The sequence below is a fragment of the Aquarana catesbeiana genome, linkage group LG03, assembly GCF_042186555.1.
Source record: "Aquarana catesbeiana isolate 2022-GZ linkage group LG03, ASM4218655v1, whole genome shotgun sequence".
Classification (NCBI taxonomy): Eukaryota; Metazoa; Chordata; class Amphibia; order Anura; family Ranidae; genus Aquarana; species Aquarana catesbeiana.
In genome coordinates, this window is record NC_133326.1 from 184,545,067 (window position 1) to 184,567,087 (window position 22,021).

At 44.2% G+C, this 22,021-nt stretch overlaps 1 protein-coding gene across 1 annotated transcript in view; it reads left to right on the plus strand.

Moving 5' to 3' along the window:
- The window catches only part of GSAP (gamma-secretase activating protein), a gene marked incomplete in the record, with an annotated part of 185,523 nt that overhangs the window by 33,876 nt on the left and 129,626 nt on the right, over positions 1-22,021 (plus strand). Inside the window, 4 exon segments of the mRNA XM_073623550.1 lie at positions 12,578-12,634; positions 15,936-16,005; positions 16,941-16,994; positions 21,862-21,950. Of these exon segments, the coding sequence (XP_073479651.1) occupies positions 12,578-12,634; positions 15,936-16,005; positions 16,941-16,994; positions 21,862-21,950 (270 nt within the window).

Sequence of the window (22,021 nt, forward strand, 5' to 3'; positions counted from 1 at the left end):
GGATTTCTCCTTATACAGCAAGGAGAAATCAAGCTGGCTAGACTCGGGACACAGGAGCGGTGGGGCATGTAAGGGTACAAAAAAACGGGCATTCCTATGGAAGGACATTTTTTTTCCCTGCTCTAGACTGAACTTGTATAGCGGCATTATTCTGTCAGACTATTGTTCAGCGATTTGTGCATTTAAATAGTTCCTCTGCTCTTTGTGCTTAGGACTATGTCTGCTAAAAAACCTTTATAAAAGGTACCAAAAATTTCACCCCAGGTGCTGGGAACTCCAGCTGTGCCTCCACACTGCATCTTCACCTGAAATACCAGCTGGGGCAAGCCAGGGTGAGTCATTGGAACAAATTGGTGGTGCAGCTGCTTCTCACATCTCAGCCCCAGTATACGTGACTGAAGATGCCTTTTCCTCCGCCCTGCAGGGCCCAGAGGGAAGATTAGCGGCTTTAATCGCATCCTCCATCCAAATGGATAGGAAGCGTGTTAGATCCCCTCCCCCACCTTAGACCCTTGGCAAGGGGATCGGTGGGTAGAGGATGAGGTGTTACCCTCAGGCGATCAGGAGGAAAGACAAACAGATTACTCCTCTGCGGAGGAAACAACAGTAGATGAACGCTTTTTAGCCTCGAAATCTGAGAAATTGCTGGTCCAATCTCTTTTGGAGATGGTTCATTCCACTTTCATGCTACCCCTGATGGAGTCAGCTGAAGGTTCCGTTTCTTCCCTGGGTTCCTTAAAAACCCTCACAGCCTTTGCATGCGTTTTCTGTCCATGCATTACTAGAACAGCGTATTTATGCTGACTGAGATCACCTAGATAAGCATTTTCTCCCTCCAAAGAGATTCTCAGTTCTCTATCCCATGGATGAGAAATTCACCAAAAAAAAAGGATTATACCAGCAGTTGAAGCTGCGATTTCCAGTGTGAATATAAGTCTAACTTGTCAGTAGACAATGCACACATGCTTAAGGATCCAACAGATAAAAAGTTGGAAATTCCTGTTAAAATCCTCTTTGTCCTTAGCAGGTGCGGTTACTCAGTCTGCAGTCGCTGCAATAGGCATCTGTCAATCCCTAAAGGACCAGTTAAGACAGGCCCTTAAAGAGGTTCCTGTACAGCAAGCCCGGGATTTGGCTGAACTACCAAGAGCATTATGTTTGCCATAGACGCCATTAAAGATTCTATTCTCCAGGCGTCCCGCCTTTCGCTTGTACTAGAATCCTGTGGTTAAAAAAGTGGTCAGCCGGAGTACTATGCAAAAAGCTTCTGACTGGTTTTCCTTTCATGGGAATCGGCTATTTGGGGATGATTTGGACAAATACATCCAAACGATTTTCAGTGGGAAAGTACTCTTGCCAGAATACATGCCCTTCATTTAAGCGGACTCTTTCTCCTGTGCCAGGGGCATCCGCCTCTAGGCAGCCGCAACGGCCTCTGCGTCAGACTCTAGAGGAAAACCTCAGGGCCAGGCCCAGGCACAAAAGAAGTCCTGGGGGCGGAAACCTGCAAAACAGAATTCTAAAGCCTCATTATGAAGGGACACCAACCCCCCCCCCCCCCCCCCTCTGCAATACTCAGAAGTCTGGCAAGAAGAAATTCAGGACAGATGGGTCATCTCCACGGTGTCTCTAAGGTACAAACTACAATTTCGGGAGTTTTCACCGTCTCATTTCTTCTGAGGTCAAACGTTCCCAAAGATCCAGGGAAAAAGCAATCTGTTTCGGGCACTAGACCGATTACTAGCTCAGGGGTGATCATACAAATCCCCACAGAAGAGCAAGGTTTGTGGTTTTATTCAGACCTCTTTATGGTACCAAAACCGAATGGAGATGTCAGACCCATTCTAGATCTAAAGAATCTAAATCGGGTCCTGAAGATCCGCTCCTTTTGCATGGAAGCGATCCGGTCAGTGGTTTATATCCTACAGGGAGGAGAACTTCTGGCGTCTATCGACGGGATGCATATCTGCATGTCCCTATATTTCCCTCTCACCAAGGGTTTCTGCGGTTCAAGGTAGAACAGCAGCATTTTTCAGTCTGTAGCCTTGCCCTTCAGGCTAGCTACAGCACCCCGGGTGTTTACAAGAGTTCTGGCCCCACTTCCTAGCCAGGTTAAGGGCACAGGGCATAACAGTCTTGGCGTACCTAGACGATCTTTTGCTAATAGACCAGTCGGTGGCTCGTTTGGAGCAAAGCGTGCGCATTACAATCAAATACCTGAAAAATCTGGGTTGAATTCTCAAACTAGAGAAGTCTTCCTTGAAACCGCTGAAAAGGCTGGAGTACTTGGGTCTGATCATAGACACAGCCCAGAAAAAGGTGTTCTTGCCTCAGCCAAAGATCAACGCCATAAGAGAGCTGGTGCAGATGGTCAGGTCGAAAAGAGATCCCTCCATTCGCCTTTGCATGAGGTTGTTAGGAAACATGGTGGCTTCATTCGAAGCGGTTCCCTATGCCCAGTTCCATTCGAGACTGTTACAAAACAGTATCCTGTCTGCTTAGAACAAAACTGTTCAAACTCTAGATTTGCCAATGCGGCTGTTCCCAAAGGTGTTCCAGAGCCTCAGTTGGTGCTCGGTATCCAGGAATCTGCAGAAGGGGAAAAACTTTCATACCAGTTACCTGGAAAGTGGTAACGACAGATACCAACCTTTTTCAGGTTGAGGAGCAGTACTGGAAAAGACAACTGTCCAGGGACAGTAGTCCAGAACTGAAAAAGCCTTGCCCATCAACATCCTAGAGATTCGGCAGCGCGTCTGGCTCTGAACATTTAGGTTACGGGATTGTCCTGTCAGGATCCAATCAGACAATGCCACAGCTGTGGCCTATATCAATCGCCAAGGGGGCACTAAGGGTCACGCAGCTCAGAGTGGTGGACCATATTCTAGCTTGGGTGGAAAAGGATGTTCCTTGCCTATTGGCAGGCGGACTACGTGAGTTGCCAGCAGTTGTTCCCAGGGGAGTGGTCCCTTCACCCCAAAATCTTTCTGGCTATATGCCAAGGATGGGGGATCCCGGACATAGATCTTTTGGCGTCCAGGTTCAACATGTAGTTGGTCAACTTTTATGTCAAGGACAAGTGATCCACTCGCATGCTAGACAGATGTGTGGTGACCCCATGGGGTCAGTTTTCCACTGAGTTGTGCCCCATACACACGATTGGAAATTCCGCCAGCAAAAGTTCAATGTTAGTTTTTGGTCGGAAATTCCGACCGTGTGTATGCTCCATCAGACCTTTGCTGGCGGAATTTCCACCAGCAAAAGATTGAGAGCAGGTTCTCTATTTTTCCGACAGAAAAAGGTCCGATCGGAAATTCCAATAGTCTGTAGCAATTCCGACGTGCAAAATTCCTACGCATGCTCGGAAACAATTCGACGCATGCTCGGAAGCATTGAACTTCATTTTCTCGGCTCCTTGTAGTGTTGTACGTCACTGCGTTCTTGACGGTCGAAAGTTCAGAGAACTTTTGTGTGACCGCGTGTATGCAAGGCAAGCTTGAGCGGAATTCCGTTGGAAAAACCATCCAAGGTTTTTCTGATGGAAATTCTGATCGTGTGTACGCAGCATTAGCCTTTTTTTCCCTATTCAGTTGCTGCCACGGCTTCTTTGCAGGATCAAGCTGGAAAGAAAGCTGGTAATTCTTGTAGCCCCAGGATGGCCTAGAAGGTCCTGGTATGCAGAAATCGTAAAGATGGCGGTGGAGGCTCCATGGTCCCTTCCACTACGGCCAGACCTACTCTCACAGGGGCCGATATTCCATCCTACATTACAAACTCTAAGTTTGGCTATTGCAGCCCACATTCTTAAGAGACGTAGTATCTCCGGGTCAGTGATTTCTATCTTCATTAATGAAGCCAGCTTCCAGAGTCATATATTATAGACCAGGGATATGCAATTAGCGGACCTCCAGCCGTTGCAGAATTACAAGTCCCATGAGGCATAGCAAGACACTGACAGCCACAGCATGACACCCAGAGGCAGAGGCATGATGGGACTTGTAGTTTTGCAACAGCTGGAGGTCCGTTAATTGCATATCCCTGTTATAGACTTTGGAGGGCTTATGTTTCCTGGTGTGAATCCAAGGGTTAGCACCCTCGGAAATAAATATAACATAGGTAGAATTCTTGTGTTTTCCTACAAGTACAAATAAAGCTGGCCTTGAGTACTATTAAGGGGCAAGACTCGGCTTTATCTGTCTTTTTTTCAAAGACCGCTTGCTTCACATTCTTTGGTCCAGGGTTTTTATACAAGGGGTAATGCGGCTTATTCTGCCATTTAGACCACCCTTGAACCCTTGGGACTTGAACTTAGTTTTTTTGTCGGTGTTGCAAAAACGGCCCTTTGAACCGTTACAGCATACTCCCTTGGTCCTTCTGACAATTTAAATAGTGTTTCGGGTTGTTATATCCTCTGCAAAAGGGTATCAGAGTTGGCTGCTCTTTCTTGTAAAGAAGCCATGTTTAATTATTAAGGTGTTTTTAGGTTTTCACCTAAACCAAGATATTGTCCTACGGTCATATAATATTATTATTATTATTATTATTATTATTATTATTATTATTAATTTTTTTTTCTTAAAACCAGGTTCTAGGGTAGAGAACTCACTACATTTGCTTGCTGTAGTGAGAGTGGTCAAGGTCTATTTAAAGACGACTGCTCGAGTCTGAAAGACTGATCTTCCATTATGCTGCCAGAGGGTCCTAGAAAGGGACAGGCAGCGTTGAAATCCACTATTGCTAAGTGGATTCGGCAAGTTATAATTCAGGCCTAATGGTTAAAAGTTAAGATTTCACCTTTTCATGTCAAAGTGCATTCTACTAGAGCGGTTAGTGCTTCTGGGGCAGTGCATCACAAGCCTCCATGGCTCAGATCTGCAAGGCCGCAACTTGGGCTGCAGTCCATACATTCACCAGATTTTATCAAGTGGATGTAAAAAAGGGCACGAGGATATCGCCTTTGGGCACAGTGTGCTGCAGGCAGCAGTATAGGTCCTCAAGTCTGTTGGCGCCCTACGGGTTGTGTCTCCCTCCCCTCAAATAGCATTGCTATGGGACGTCCCACATAGTAATTACCATGGTGCTCTGTGTCCCATGATGTACGATAAAGAAAATAGGATTTTTATTACAGCTTACCTGTAAAATCCTTTTCTTGGAGTACATCATGGGACACAGAGGTCCCACCCCTCTTTTCTGGGGTATACGTATATTGCTTTGCTACAAAAACTGAGGTACTCCTGGTAGGAGGAGGGGTTATATAGGGAGGCAACTTCCTGTTTAGGGTGTGCCAGTGTCCATTACCTGAAGGTGGTCTGTAACCCACATAGTAATTACTATGGCACTCTGTGTCCCATGATGTACTCCAAGAAAAGGATTTTAAAGGTAAGCTGTAATAAAACTACTATTTTTTTGTGCTGAGGAGCGATGAAATTCTAAAGAGTGCCTTTGACACTCCTTTTATGAATTCCACTGATAGTATGCATTAAAAACATTCCTGCACACTCTCTCCAACGGATTCCCAACACATTTATCTGGTTGGGCAGACACCTCAGGATGCGGAGCTCTATCCTATATGCTTGCACATTGGCTGCTGGGCTCGGTGCCCCACAAATGAAACAATACTGCAAAGCTATACTCCTGGACCAGATCAAAAGATGTTGGTCTTCGTCACCTCATCACCTTTGGCTACAAATAGAAAAAGCCGCAATTGGCTGCCCCACTAAACAATTTCTAGCAGCAATATGGCTTAAATGCCTCCTCATTCCTACCTTTTTAGTATGGTTAACACAGTGACTAAAGTTTGGAACTCTGTCCTTCAAACATCCTGTCATGAACAGGTGTGACCAGAACCGTGTGATCTGCGACAGAGGACACCAAAATGTATATAAGTGAAAATATAATAATTAAAGTAAGTGAATAATATAGTACAACCACCTCCAATATGACAAAGTGCAATAACCAACCAACAGACAGAGACCCACAAATAACAACAGACAGATAAGTACAATAAATGGGAAATACCAGGATCATAAACAATAGCCAGGCCAGGGTCATACACAGCAGATCAGCAGATGAACAGGGGATGTTACAGAGACATAAACGTAATCCAGGCCAAGGCCATACACAGGGAGATCAGCAGATGGGGTAAGGAACACAGAACAGGGAGAGGATGGATGGATCAGAGTGCAGGCAGGGATGCAAGGTAACAGGTGGGACAGGATAGGGAGACAGGATCAGATACACGGGTCACAGGTTCAGGGCACAGGAACAGGTTCAGAATCAGGATCATATCACAAGCTAGCAAGTCAGGGCGCAAGGAAGAAACCAAGGCAAACGTGAGTGCTTGCCGGGTATTTATAGGCCTGTGATTGGCCTCAAGTGGCACCTGATTGTAGGAGGTACTGTCTGCTCCACACTGCCAGGATCCATCCGCTGGTGGACGCCAGTACTGCGGCCCAAAGATGACAACATCAGCAGGGAAAAGCTCTCCTGACAGTTCCAAACTGCCAGGAGACACCTGCTGGTGGACATCAGTACTGCATGCCAAATGACAGATATTACCAGCGGATGGAACATTTCCTGACAGTACCCCCCCTCAAAGGAGCGGCCTCCGGCCGCTCCAACTGGTTGTAATTGTCCATAGTCTATGGCATCAAGCAGAACAACAGATGGGGGTACGTCAGGCTGGGCATCAGGCACCTCAGGGCAGACAGCGGGCACATCAGGGCAGACAGCAGGCTCTGGGTGGTGGAGCTGGGCAGCGGGCTCTGCGACATTAGGCCGGGCAGCGGGCTCTGGAACATTAGGCCGGGCAGCGGGCTCTGGAACATTAGGCCGGGCAGCGGGCTCTGGAACATTAGGCCGGGCAGCGGGCTCTGGGTCGTCGAGCTGGGCAGCGGGCTCTGGAACATTAGGCCAAACAGAGAGCACCGTAAGGGCAGGCTGGATCACAGGCACTTGGCTCAGCAAGCTGGGTAACAGGCCTCGGCCCAGTGGGCTGGGTAACGGGCCCCAGCTCAGCGAGCTGGACACAGGGGACACTGGTCCGGCAAGCTGAATATCCGGTACTGGCTTAACAGGCCGTGTGACTGACTCTGGTTCAGCAGACTGGGTAACGGGCACCGGTTCAGCAGGCTGAGACACGGGCACCGAAACTTCAGGCTGAGATACTAATTTCAAGACATCAGGCTGGAAGGCAGGCAACTAGACACCAGGCTGGAAAGCAAGCACCGAGACATCAGGCTGGAAGGTGGGCACATTAGACTGGGAAGCGGGCACATTAGACTGGGAAGCGGGTACCGAGACATGAGACCAGGCAGCTGGTACTGGAACTTCAGACTGGGCAGCAGACACAGGCGCTGGCACCAGAGGCTGAACAACGGGTGCATCGGACTGGATAGCCAGTACTGGAACTTCAAACTGGGCAGCAGGCACAGGTGCTGGCACAGCAGGCTGAACAGCAGGTGCTGGCACAGCAGGCTGAACAACAGATTCATCGGACTGGGCAGTAGTCACTGGAGCGTCAGACTGGAACATGAACACTGGGATGTCAGGCTGAGCAGCAAGCACTGGGACCTCAAACTGGACAGCGGGCACAGGCATTGGTACCACAGGCTGAGTAGCAGACACTGGCACATCAGGCTGGGCAGCGGACGGGAACACATCAGGCTGAGACACTGGCTGCATAGCAGGTAGAGATTTGGCAGAATCAGATGGGTCATCAGGTTCAGCTGGCATGCAAGCAGACTGGAGCAGGTTGGTTGGTGTGGAGGCAGGTTAGGTTACCGGCAGGATCGTGTGGGTTGGAAAGAACTTCCGTTTCTTCTTTGGCTTAACTGCTGAAGATCTGTAGGTGACTGCAGGACTGTAGGTAGGAGGTGAGGTGTACTGAAGAGAAGGGCTGGGATATGGCAAGGAAGAGGAAACAGTGGCCAGAGGAAGTTCTTGTGGGGAAGTTGTAGGTAGCAGAGAAGAGGCAGGCGGGTTAAAGGCAGGATAAGTGCAGCTGGTAAAGACAGGGTATTGATATTTGGTGGGAAGCAGGGTATATTGGGCTGAAACGGAGGTTGCCATGGGTAAAGGGGAAAAAGACTCTTGGGCAGGCAGGTGTCTAATAGCAGGTCCGGGTTGTGAAGAGCTGACCGAGGCTGGAAATAAGTCTGACCATGCCTTTAGTACAGGTTGAACAAAAGTGGGTTCACATACTGCCTGTCTAACCAGGGACTGCACCGAATCTATACAATCCACTAGCACCTGTTTAAGACAAGCTGAATAATGCTCCAGAAAGTATACAGCATCATCCTCCAACAGCCATACCAGAGACTCCACCTGATCACTACTGAAGGGGGGAGAAAAATCGTCACTTCCTTTAGGACTGCTAGACAAGGCTAGCTCAGCACACACCTGTATCAGGGGCTGAACGTTTTTAAACAGTAATCTACCCTGATCAACCAGAGAATGGGCCAGACGGATACACTCCAGGAGCTGATCCCTGGCCCACTCTTTCAATACCAGACGACAGTAATTGTTATCCTCCAACACCAGTGAGGCAAGGAGAACAACTGTTTCTGATTGCATTTTAGTAGCAGTAACAGCACTACAATGGTTCCTCTGCGCAGTCACTTCTGGTCAGAGATGGCCTTGGTTTACTGTCATGAACAGGTGTGACCAGAACCATGTGATCTGCGACAGAGGACACCAAAATGTATATAAGTGAAAATATAATCATTTATTAAAGTAAGTGAATAATATAGTACAACCACCTCCAATATGACCCAGTGCAATAACCAACCAACAGACAGAGACCCACAAATAACATCAGACAGATAGGTACAATAAATGGGAAATACCAGGATCATAAACAATAGCCAGGCCAGGGTCATACACAGCAGATCAGAAGATGAACAGGGGATGTTCCAGAGACATAAACGTAAGCCAGGCCAAGGTCATACACAGAAAGATCAGCAGATGGGGTAAGGAACACAGGACAGGGAGAGGATGGATCAGACTGCAGGTATAGATGCAAGGTAACAGGTGGGACAGGATAGGGATCGGGACAGGGAGACAGGATCAGATACACGGGTCACAGGTTCAGGGCACAGGAATGGGTTCAGAATCGGGATCAGATCACAAGCTAGCAAGTCAGGGCGCAAGGAAGAAACCAAGGCAAACGTGAGTGCTTGCCGGGTATTTATAGGCCTGTGATTGGCCTCAAGTGACACCTGATTGTAGGAGGTACTGTCTGCTCCACACTGCCAGGATCCATCCGCTGGTGGACGCCAGTACTGCGGCCCAAAGATGACATAACATCAGCAGGGAAAAGCTCTCCTGACAGTTCCAAACTGCCAGGAGACACCTGCTGGTGGACCTCAGTACTGCATGCCAAATGACAGATATTACCAGCGGATGGAACATTTCCTGACACATCCCAAGGGATACCCAAATCTCTCCTTGCCTCAATGCCTCAATACCTCTATCTACAATGAGCCTCCTATGCCCGGACTTAGTAATTGATTTGTGGGCCGCAGCTGGACTTCAAACAATTGCGGACCTATTCGCAAGGGACAAGCTCTGCTCTTTCCAAACGCTGCAATCCAAAGCGAATATCAGCCACAAGGATTTCTATAAATACTTGCGTATAGGACACGCCCTGCAGAAAGCACAATGGTCGATATTCAACATCACGTATGATATCCATAAAATTTATGATCATCACGCAAGTGGATTGCAAATATCTACAGCCTTCTGACCTCCATTCCAACACTCCAGAAACTTCCAACCATGGAAAGATGGGAGGCTACCCTACACTTCATGACTGAAGCCTCAAGCTGGCACCAATCACTTAAGAACCCACTAAAATATGCCAAAATTCTTTCACACTGGGAATCTGCTCTGAGAATCATACAATTTTTGGTACTATTCTCCGGCAAAGCTATCCTATCTCTACCCAACACAACCTAACCTATGCTGGGGAAACTGTGGTCTCACAGGCACATTGATTCACATATGGTGGAGCTGTCCCGTACCCACGGTGTTATGGAAAGACCTAGTCATTGATCTCTACACTCATGAGGTTGAGCCGGCATGTTACTCCTCAGTTGGCACTGTTGGAGCTAGGACTGGAAGCATGGCACGTGCAATAGCATTCCATATTAACACATATATTAATAGCTGCTTGATTAGCTCCCATTCTCCAACATACCAAACCCATACTTAACCAGCATCTTCATTTAGAATATATGCACGCTAAGGCGCACCTTACAGTATGCCAATTTATAGCACAATGGTCCTTCTGGTTAGCAGAAGCTAGGTGCATGTTCGAAATGTCATAAGGTCGTTGGAGGTACCTGAACAACTTCTTTCTCTCCCAACAACAGCAAGACCTCACAATAGGTACTTTAGATGTCATGAAGAGCCATAGCACATGCTAAGATCATAGATCTCTATTCCTAGAAGGGCACCTACTTAAGTACAGCCCTATGTAAAATAAACCAGCTGTACCATACCCCTGACAGTCCTTGGATAGCTTTCTATAGGTTTTGCCACAATTAAATTCAAGGCTCTATCGTTTTGTTGGTTACTGTATCTATGTATAGCTTAAACTTGTGCTCTAGTGTACATATGACAACTGATCTATGTGTTGCACACGCTCACAACAGAGCTTACTGACACACATGGGATGGCTATTTCTAATTACCCTGAATGATTTCAGTGTGTATTACATAGATTATATGGAAAGGAAAGACTTGTTAAGCACTCTTTCAACCTGTAACTTTGTATGGTGGTTTTTTTTTTTTTTTTTTTTGACTTTTGTAAACCTCAAAAACTTTCAATAAAAAGTTGAGTGTATATATAAAAGAAGAACAAAAAAAAATTCCTGCTTGCAATTTTTTTTTCAAGTTACATTTAAGAGACTGAACAAATAATAATTAAAATGCAAAGAAACCTGCACAAAGCTACATCAATATCTTTATCTAAACTTGAGATCTTTGATATGCTGACATTCACTATCCTTCTGCATGCAGCTACTAGGATGATAACGATAACAGAAGGATTACTGCAAAATATGCAAGTTTTTTATTTTTATGAAAAAACCTTGCAAGAATCTTGCAAGTCTGATATGGCTCTAGTTTGATCCAGTTACCTTTTTTGCTGAACATGGTTCACTTCACATTGGATCTAAGAAGCAAATCTGCAAATTTGTAATAAGCTGCCTGCAGAATGCTTGCTTTCTGAATAATTTTTAAATTTTATATTACCCTTATTTTAGCAGTCCATTGGCCCCTTCCAAGACCCACATCAATACTGATTGATTGTTTTTAATCAAACTCTTTATTAGAAAAAGAAACCGAAGAACAGTACAGTAAGCACCACGACAATAAAAAAAAAAAAAAAAAAAAAATATCAAAAAGGACAATTCCTGTATATTGACTGTGCATAGAATCAATACAGCAAAAAGAAAAAAATGATGTTTTCATACAAAGTAACAGGGCATGTGGTACCTATAGCCAAATAAAGCATCATTACAGTAACATATAGACCGTCATCGCTTTAACACCTATTTGAGTGAATAACCTGTGACTCACTTTTAGTGCAAATTAAATACAGTAGTACCTTGGATTATGAGCATAATCCATTCCAGAAGAATGCTTGTAATCCAAAGCACGCGTATATCAAAATGAGTTTTCCCCATGGGAATCAATGGAAACTCAGATAATTTGTTCCACTGCTTGTCTATGCAGTACCGCATGTGGCCAGAGGTGGGGGGGTGCTAGAGACATTTGGAGACACTCGGGAACGGAGCGGCTCTGAGCACGTCCGAGTGTTTCCGAGCGTCACTGGCGCCCCTGCACTTCTCGCCAAATGCGGTACTGCATACCCAAGAGGCTAGAATACTGCTCGTCTTGCGAGACAATGCTAGCAAACCCAGTCAGGATTTTAAAAAAGAGTCTTGTATTGCAAAATGCTCGGAAAGCGCGTTACTCATAATCCGAGGTTTTACTGTATATGCAAAACATAGTGCATTGTACCCATAAGGTAGACACTTACACAATTGCTGGTTCATCATCTTTGCATGTGGGGGTATGCTCCAACCATCTATCCCAGATCTTATGATATTTGTTTGGACACTCTCTGTGGATATGAAGGGTTTTTTTTTTTTTTTTTGGGCAGTGTGGTGTTGAGGCCGCTACCCAATTCTGGCGGGGCAGTGGTGATGCCCTGAGCCAGACCCTCACAATCAGTAATCTGGCCATAAAGAGTGTTTCTTGTAGGGAAATATGAAGATGTTTCTATTATCCAGATTAGGAAGGAGACCCAAAAGGCATTGCCTAGGGCAAAGGGTTAGAGGAGAGTCCATTTGATCATGTGGGAACCTGACCACTTGTGTCCAATCAAAGCTGACTTTACGCAGATGTTTCTTTGCGTAGCTCTGTTTCTGTTAATCTAGGTTTATGTTGTCCTAAACATCACCATTCATTTTTGTGTATCCTTTTGTATGGCTCTAAAGTAATAACCTGTTAGTATAACATGTGCCAATTGCTGGAGGTAGAGCACATAAAGTTATCCTTCCTTTCCACAGGGGACAGAGAACGTCACCAAAATTGGATTATATGATTCTGTAACCAAACAAAATGAGGTAAGACTTTGTTATTAAGTAAGCACTGTTGCCTGAAATTTACAAAACTTTTTTGTTTTATTTTATATTTTTGTGTAAACGTGCTGTTGGTAAAGCTGCCATCTTCTGACTCCTTTTTAGATGAAAGATTGTCCGTAGAGGATCATTAGATTACAGTATACAAATAACCAGGCCTCCTGTCCGGGTTAAAGTTGGTCCTTGTGTCGTTGATAATGCTCTTCACTTTTCACTTTTTCATTCTGCACTGTTATAGAAGGCTTGGATTACACTGGGAGCAGCTGATTGGAGGAAAGGCGCACATACCCCCCTTCACATTGGTAGAAGAATGAAAATGCTTTCACAGCTCTGCCCTGACACAACACACTGACTGCTAATCTATTTATAGCAACCTCCCCCCGCCACACACTTCAGGCTCCCATCTCGTAGAACGTGTGAGAAGTTATCAGGCTGATAACAGAGCCATGGAGCAAGAGACAGCTACTAAACATAGTGCTTTGAAGAGAGATAAGAAAACGGTACAGATATGTGCCCAGCTCAAATTTCATGAATCGGGTTTACATCCACTTTAAATGACAGCCAACATTACTCTCAATTTTCTCTGAGAAGAAAAACAGAGAAAAAGAAACGGCTCAGTGATGAGCTTTTCTGTCATTTTGCTCTCTTCTCTATCACCATGCTTCTTTTCAGTGCATGAACCAGTTTGCCTTGTGCTGCTTTTTACCTCTCCCACGATCAGCTCTGCTGTACAGGAATTGCAGCTGATTGATAATCAAATTCAGGTTCTTGCCCTGCTTGCATTTATAATATAATTTTAAGGCTGCTTTCACAATGCGGCCATAGCTGCGTCAGTTTTAGCGGCGCTTTTCGCCCGCTAACGGGGCGCTTTTAACCCCTGCTAGCGGCCGAAGAAGGGGTTAAAAGTGCTCGTGTTACGGCGCTTCTGGGGCGCTTCAGGAATGCTGCCCATTAATTCCACTGGGAAGGAGTGGTTTAGTTGTCTTCAGTGTGAAAGGGGTCTTAGGCGCCTTTCACACGGACGGCTATTCTGCCGCAGTTAAAAGCATGTTTTTTTTTTCTGTGATATTTAAGACTCCAGGCACTGTGATCAGCTGCATTTGTACAGTGCGATTAGCTGCGGTTGCGTTTAGCTGCGGTTTGCCATTTCCATAGCAACCTGACAGGGTACCGACTCGTATTGAACGGGGATCCGACTTGGATCCCCGCCAATGCCCGGCACTGTTTGATATGAATCTTGAGGGGGAACTCGATGCCAAATTTTAAATAAAAAAACGACATGGGTTCCCCCTCCAGGAGCATACCAGGCTCTTCGGTCTGGTATGGATTTTAAGGGGAACCCCCTACGCCAAAAAAGTGGCGTGGGGTCCCCCCCAAAATCCATACCAGACTCCTATCCGAGCACGCAGCCTGGCCGGTCAGGAAAGGGGTGGGGACGAGTGAGCGCCCCCCCCCACTCCTGAACCATACCAGGCCGCATGCCCTCAACATGGGAGGGTGGGTGCTTTGGGGGAGGCGGCGCCCTGCGGCCCCCCCACCCCAAAGCACCTTGTCCCCATGTTGAGGACAAGGGCCTCTTCCCGACAACCCTGGCTGTTGGTTGTCGGGGTCTGCGGGCGGGGTATTGTTGGAAACCGGGAGCCCCCTTTTAATAAGGGGGCCCCCAGATCCTGGCCCCCCACCCTATGTGAATGTTTATGGGGTACATGGTACCCCTACCCATTCACCTAGGGAAAAAGTGTCAAATAATTTATTAGACAGCGTCGGGGGTCTCTCCGGGTCTTCTGCCGGGCTCCTCCGCTATCTTCTGCTCTTTTGCTAGCGGTGGCATGGACTTCTGCCTTCTTCCCTCTTCTCTTCTTCCGATGTTGACATGACGCTCTCTCCCCGCCTGGAATGCTCTCTGAGCACTCCAATGTGACTTGTATAGGTGGTGACCCCGCCCCCTTATGCCGTCAGTCCCAACATGCCCAGGGACTGTGACGGCATAAGGGGGCGGGGTCACCGCCTATATAAGTCACATCAGAACGCTCAGAGAGCATTTCAGCTGGAGAGAGCGTCATGTCAACATCGGAAGAAGAGAAGAGGGAAGAAGGCAGAAGTCCGGGCCACCGCTAGCAAAAGAGCGGCAAAAGAGCAGAAGATAGCGGAGGAGCCCGGCAGAAGACCCGGAGATCACGGAGAAGAACCGGAGAGACCCCCGAAGCCGGAAGAAGACCCCCGGAGCTGTCTAATAAATTACATTAAAAACCTGTGCAGTGTGTTTGTTTTTTTTTTTTTTTTTTGACACTTTTTCCCTAGGTGAATGGGTAGGGGTACCGTGTACCCCATAAACATTCACATAGGGGGCTCCCGGATTCCGATAAGCCCGCAGACCCCGACAACCAATGGCCAGGGTTGTCGGGAAGAGGCCCTTGTCCTCATCAACATGGGGACAAGGTGCTTTGGCGTGGGGGGGGGCCGCACTGGCGGGGATCCAAGTCGGATCCCCGTGCTTGTCACTCATTGGGAAAGGAAAAAAACTTTTTTTCCTTTCCCGATGAGCAGCTCGGCGCTGTTATCTGCAGCTGACACAGTGCACTGCGATTACCTGCGGTTATGTGCAGATAGCTGCGCTAAATCGCTCCTGGACACAGTCAATTCTATTTTTTCTATCCGCACAGAACCGCATGTAACTAAATCGCAGCTAAACGCAGTGTGTGAATGGGGCCATAGGAAAGCATTGTGTGCTTTTCGCTGCGGTAGAAAACTAGAAAATCCACAGCTAAAAGCACCATTCTATCCGTCCGTGTGAAAGGGGCCTTAATGATGTGTGCAGTGCTAAATTATAATTTTATTTTATATCTGCCTAGAGTTCAACTTTAAGTTAGGTTCTTTTAGGGCAGTACTGAAGCTGGCTTGTCATATTATAATTAAAATCCAACTCCTGATATTATTTTATGATTATTAAAGAATATGTACAGTGTGTAATATACATTTAAAAAAAAAAAAAGTGTATGTGTGTGGTGTTTTATTTTTTTAGTAACATTTTTAAAAAACACTTTTGAAACTTTTTATTTTTATGCAGAAAATGATGTGGGAAACTCTCCAACTTGGTTGCAGAAAGCAATAAAAACATTAGGGAAAGTGTATAACTTTTGTCCACTAGAGCCAGAAAAGTTTTGGACTAAAAATTTAGTTAGGGGAAAAAAAATTAACACTTTTTTTTTTTTTTTTTTTTTTTGTGGAAATTTTATCATTTTAAGTAATCTCTTATGAAATTGTCTTTTCTCATGTCTTTTTATAGATGCTGTATTCTATTGATAGTGAAGTTAATGTAATAAGCTGTTCAGTGAACACTGAGAAAACACTACTTGGTAAGTTGCCTCTTCAACGCTTTGTTTCAATTCTATGCATAATTTAGTTTTGGTATGACTGTGAAGCATCAATTTGCTCATATGATTTCTAGCATAAGGAAGTACTGTGGCATAACAGACATTTTTATCAATCATTCAGCGTATGACCTGTCAAAAGCACTAGGATTTACATCCTATAGATCAGTGCTCTAAAACTGTTTATGGGGATATTTTAATAAGGATTAGCATTAAAAATTGCAGTTGCAATTCACGCAAATGTTGCCTTTTTATTTTGGTTAAATGTGTATTTACATCGTTTAAAATAACCTAGCATAAACAGCAGTACTCAGTCTTAAGGGTCAGTACGGGCTTTATTGCTGTACATGTTGCTGTCAGTTTAAAACTATAGCAAAGGAACTGTTCTTCCTCAGATGAGCAAGTACCTTTTATTTCTAGGGGTTAAAGGATGATGCTGAACAGTGCGTAAGATGCCTACTGCTGTTAGCGTAAGGTTCACACTGCCACATCTTGGGATCCGACTTGTAAGACCCTAAGTCACATGACATGTGAAATCCCATATTAGTCAATGAGAGCTGTCTTAATTAGCACTAGTGAAGTCACTTTAGAAAAGGTTCCTGTACTACTTCAAGGCAACTTCTATCTGACTTGTGCCCATAGACTTTAATGGAAGTCCCCTCCAGATTTGGATCCGATTGTTACAGGAAGATTACCCAGGCGTTTCCGAAAGTCGCGTCAAAGTAGTACTCAAGTCGTCTGGCTAAGTTGCGTGACTTTCAGGTTGCAGTAGTGTGAACCAAACCTTAGGGAAGGTGTTTTTGAAAAAAAAATTAAAAAAAGCCGTCCCATACAATAATTTGTTCATATTTCAAATATGTTTTTACATCAGTTTTTTTTTTTTCCCATATCATGCTAACCCTGACTTTTTTTCCTTTCAGCATTGAGCTATTGTAATTCATCATGTGAAGCGCCCAGTCGAGTACTTTCACCAGGTAGTGGCATAAATTTGTATCATGCACAATACAAAGTAGTGATTAGGTTTCTTTTTATATATACAGTATTAATCTTTTAAAAGCATTTCATTATGAATGTATTTGTCTTAGACGAGCATTTTTGGCCAATCTTGTGGGTCACAGGAGTGCACTTATTTTTGCTCTCTTGTTCTCACTGCTGTCTCTGTGAGAGAGAGGGAAAGCAGACCAGCACTGCTGCAGACAGGCACAGCGCTGGATCAAAAGAGGAGCCAGGTAAGTATTTATTTAAGGGGGTTGGGGGGAAGCTGATCATGGAAGGTTATTTACCTTCATGTAGAGAATGCATTAAGGTAAAAACCTCATGCCTTTTTAAAACCACATTAATCATCTCTTAGATGTGCTGTTCCTATAGTATGGTAATATGTATGTCTTTAATGATATTCTAACTGTTAATACCTCCTTGTTCAGTGTTTGAGCATGAAGCTCTGATTTCCGTGAATGCATGGATTTAGGTCACTTGAGTTTCTGATACTTAATTTTTATGTTAGCCTATCTCCTTAGTGTAAAATTGTTCATCAGTAAATCAGGATAGAACACTAATTGCTTCATCCATGTCACATTTGGGGGTTGCATTTCCATTCATCAGTCAATCCCGAGCTCAATGAAATGAACCATCTTTGGAATGCAATAAATGTTGGACACCCCCCCGCTTTTGAGTGTCACCATCTGGATAGGTCAGATCAACAGTTTTCTTAAGCATTCACCCATTGAATACATATATACATATAATACGATAATTAATTTTTATGTCAAAATTTTCTCTAGTAAGTCCTTACCTCCATATAGACCCGAGACTAGGGGAAAACATTGCAAAAGCCTGTGCATTGCACCCACAATGCATTGATCATGGATGCAATGCTATGCAGGCATGTATGTTGTATAGTAAATGAACATTGATCATTAGATCCATATTGCTGCATTTACTTGTTTTTGCAAAAGTAGTGGAGAAGGTGAACTAAGTTCGTTCTCATCTAGCCTTCCAGGAGTATTCGAGAGAGAAAAAAAAGAAGAAAAATGGTATCCCAGAGCAACAGCTACGCTATATTGTCAACAGTATGTTTTAGTATGAGAACATTTTCCTATAAGAGGCTCTGTTTGAGGGAGGAGCAAAGAAAAGCAAGCGTTCCCTGCTCTTTATTGTCAACGTAGATTGGAACATGGGGCATCTATACTTTTTTTTTTTTTTTTCTCCATGTTTTCAAACTTCTGAGAAGCATTACGTTGAGCATAGGTATAGTTCTAAAATAGTACCTGTTTGTCTATTTCCTGGACCCAGTCCTCGAGGGTATTAACTTGCAGGCCAGGAACAGTATTCTCACCATGGCCACTGCCTCATCATATTCCAAATTGTTGGAATTTTTATACCCAAGGAGACAGATGGGATCTGGAACTAGCATAGTATACAGAGTTTATCACATCCTGCCATCTCCAAAACAAATGTATGAAGGAACCAGGATATTTAGCACATCTTGCACATTAAGAATTTTTTCTTTCCTGCCTACCCTATAGAGCAGCTCCAGAGTATGGTACACCCTGTAAAGAATAAAAAATGGGGTCACTCTATATGGGTCAAACATGTCCAAACCAACTGTACATTTTTCATTATTTTGGACCCATATATCCCCTAAGGCCACATCGATGTCAACCCCCCCCCCCCCCCCTTTGCCTGTAAGGACTCGTAAAATTTTGGAAGCCATTCAAATAATTGCGTATAAATTTTAGTAATAAAGACCCTTGGTATTGTTTGCTTGGACTATATTATCTAAGATGGGGACCAGATGAAAAAGAGCAGCCAGAGCTTAAGCTTTTTTTAATTGTAAATATTGAAGGAACCATTTTTGATCCAAACCGTAGTCCATACAGGAGAAAAACAAGGGGTTGCGCTAATACTGGTATTGCATAATATAAAATCTACAGTGAAAGAAGATTTATAAAGTGATCATACATAAAAAATACAAATAAAACCAATGTGCAAAACATTTAGTGATGGTGAAAAAAAACAGTCCCATCCGATGAGGTGTCAGTTAAATGTCATAGTGAGTCTAAATCACCAAAAATAGACAACGAAGGTCCAAGTGACAATAGGTGTAATTCTGTAATAACGAAGGAGGGTCCACCACCAGAGAATAGAAGGGGTTGCTTCTTACCAGATGGCCATGACCCCCCACCACAGAGGGTCACAGCAAGCAGAAAACTTTAAAAGCCAAAAGATGGGAACTGCCAGCGGTGTCCACCAGAGGTCATCTCAACATCAGCCACACCAACGAACCCATAGCAAGGGTACCATAAAATATAAAAGGGGCTCACATAGTGTAAAACTAGGTCTATAGGTGCGTTGGCAGCTGTTATCCAGGTTACGCAGCGCTGTTCTACTTATCAAAATCCATGGTGAAAAGACAGCACTACCGTAGTCCATACAGGGCTGCTGATGGGTTACCAGTACTCTATCAGAAATTTTTAATGGTCAATGTGAATGCTGCTGCTCCAGGTGAGTCCGCCACATTGTTCCGTATACCTCCAGTGTATTCAGGTGCAAGCACCACTCATCCAGCCATGTGGAACAAATGCAATAGGATCCAACGGGCTGTTTGCTTGAAAGCTGCATGCGCTTTCTTAATCATTAAAACGCCATATACAGCAACAGTAGACCCCATGGAAAAACAAATGGCGATTGCCCCCACCTGGCCTTTGCAGCACGGAGCACATGGAAGAGCAACACATGTCAAACAAAACCAAAGAAAATTCCCAGCTCAACTCATCGATCAGCCTACAACCAACCAAATGATCCTGTTTAACACAGGGTGATTAAAACGCCATATACAGCAACAGTAAGCACAGTGGGAGCAAGGGAATACAATCAAGCGTTTTGCGCTGCTAACGCTGCTTCATCTTTAGGCATGAATAAGCACTAGCAGCACTAAACGCGTTGACTGTGTTTCCTTGCATGTTGTTTACTCTTGCTGTATATGGCTTTTTAATGATTATCAATAAAGTGGATGCAGTTTCCAAGTGTGCAGCCCTTTGGATCCTATTGCATTTGTTCTCGTTTTTAATAGTGTTTGTGCAATAAACAAAACTTTCAATTCTACCTTACTAATTTCACATTTAACCACATTCAACACTAGCCTGGTTTTCAGTTCAAAAGCTTAACTGGTGTAGTATACATGCATACAATTTTCCACATTTCTTCATTAAGCTGTCATTATGAACTTGTTAAAGTGTCACTGAACCCACATCATAAAGAAAAATGATCAATAAATGCTGTATTACATGCTGTTAATACTCACTCAGTCACTCTGAGATTTGTTTTTTGTATTCTGAAAGAAAATCTGGTTAGTCCTGTTCTCTATCTCCGCCTTCTGTTCATGTCCCCAATTCAGCTATGGATTTTGCAGCTGTGGTGGCAACTCTACACATGCTCCGTTTTTTCATTGAGTTTCAATGATGAGCATTACCTCCCTATCACATCTAAGCAGCCCATGTGACTACAGAGTCACACATGTGGGTGTATATAGAGTGGTAAATGACAGCCCACTTCCTCCATGCCCACAAACCAGCTAAATACAATCTGGGCGGGATATTGCATGTAGAATAATGGAGGCTTCACCTAATATTCTAAGACACAGGCTGGGGGGGGGGGGGTGACCAGCAGCAGAGGACTAGAAGCTCCCCCTGCTTATGTTTCCCTGCAGACAGGCTGGGAAAGACCTAGGTCATGTGACGGCTGTATATCGATTTTTATTTTATTTTTTTAATTAAAATAATTAGTGCCATCATCCACATGTAGAAACAGAAGGGAAAATGTAAATTAAGCTACAACAAAATGTGAAAAAAAAAAAATAGATTATATTCTAGCTTCAGCTTTTTTTGTGCTCTCAGTTCTAGATCAACCCATGCCTACTATACTACCTAACTCAAGTTCCTGCTTAGGCACTCCCTTCCAAGAATATATCAGGGCACATATGTGAAAAAGCAGTGTATCTAGTCGCCTTACTGTGTGTGTGTATGTGTAATATATATATATATATAATTATAGTTGTGCTCATAAGTTTACATACCCTGGCAGAATTTATGATTTCTTGGCCATTTTCTTTCACTCATGGTTAGTGTTTGGCTGAAGCCATTTATTATCAATCAACTGTGTTTACTCTTTTTAAATCATAATAACAGGAACTACCGAAATGACCCTGATCAAAGGTTTACATACCCTAGTTCTTAATACCGTGTATTGCCCCCTTTAACATCAATGACAGCTTGAGGTCTTTTGTGGTATTTGTGGATGATGAGGCTTTTTAGCTTCTCAGATGGTAAAGCTGCCCATTCCTCTTGGCAAAAAGCCTCCAGTTCCTGTAAATTCTTGGGCTGTCTTGCATGAACTGCACATTTGAGATCTCCCCAGAGTGGCTCCATGATATTGAGGTCAGGAGACTGAGATGGCCACTCCAGAACCGCCATTTTATTCTTCTGTAGCCAATGACAGGTCGATTTGGCCTTGTGTTTTGGATCATTGTCAGGTTGGAATGTCCAAGTACGTCCCATGCGCAGCTTTCTGGCCGATTGAATACAAATGTACCTCCAGTATGTTTTGATTAAAATACTGCATTCATCTTGCCATCAATTTTGACCAAATTGCCTGTGCCTTTTTGTAGCTTCAGCCAAACGCTAACCATGAGTGAAAAAAGTTTTTGTGTTATCATTCATATTCTGCCAGGGTATGTAAACTTATGAGCTCAACTGTGTATATATGTATGTGTGTGAAAAAAAAATAAAAATTTTTTTATATATATGTGTGTGTGTTTAGTAATGACATGTTTTTCATTTCTAGTTCCCAAGTATTTGGCTCTACTTATTGAAATTAGGCCTGTCAACAATCTCAAGGTTCTCAAAGCTGTGGATATCGGTGTCCGAGTACAGGTAACCATAAAACTGTCTTTTTATTACCTTATTCAGAATAGTTCATTCGTCAATAAAATAAAGTGAATATA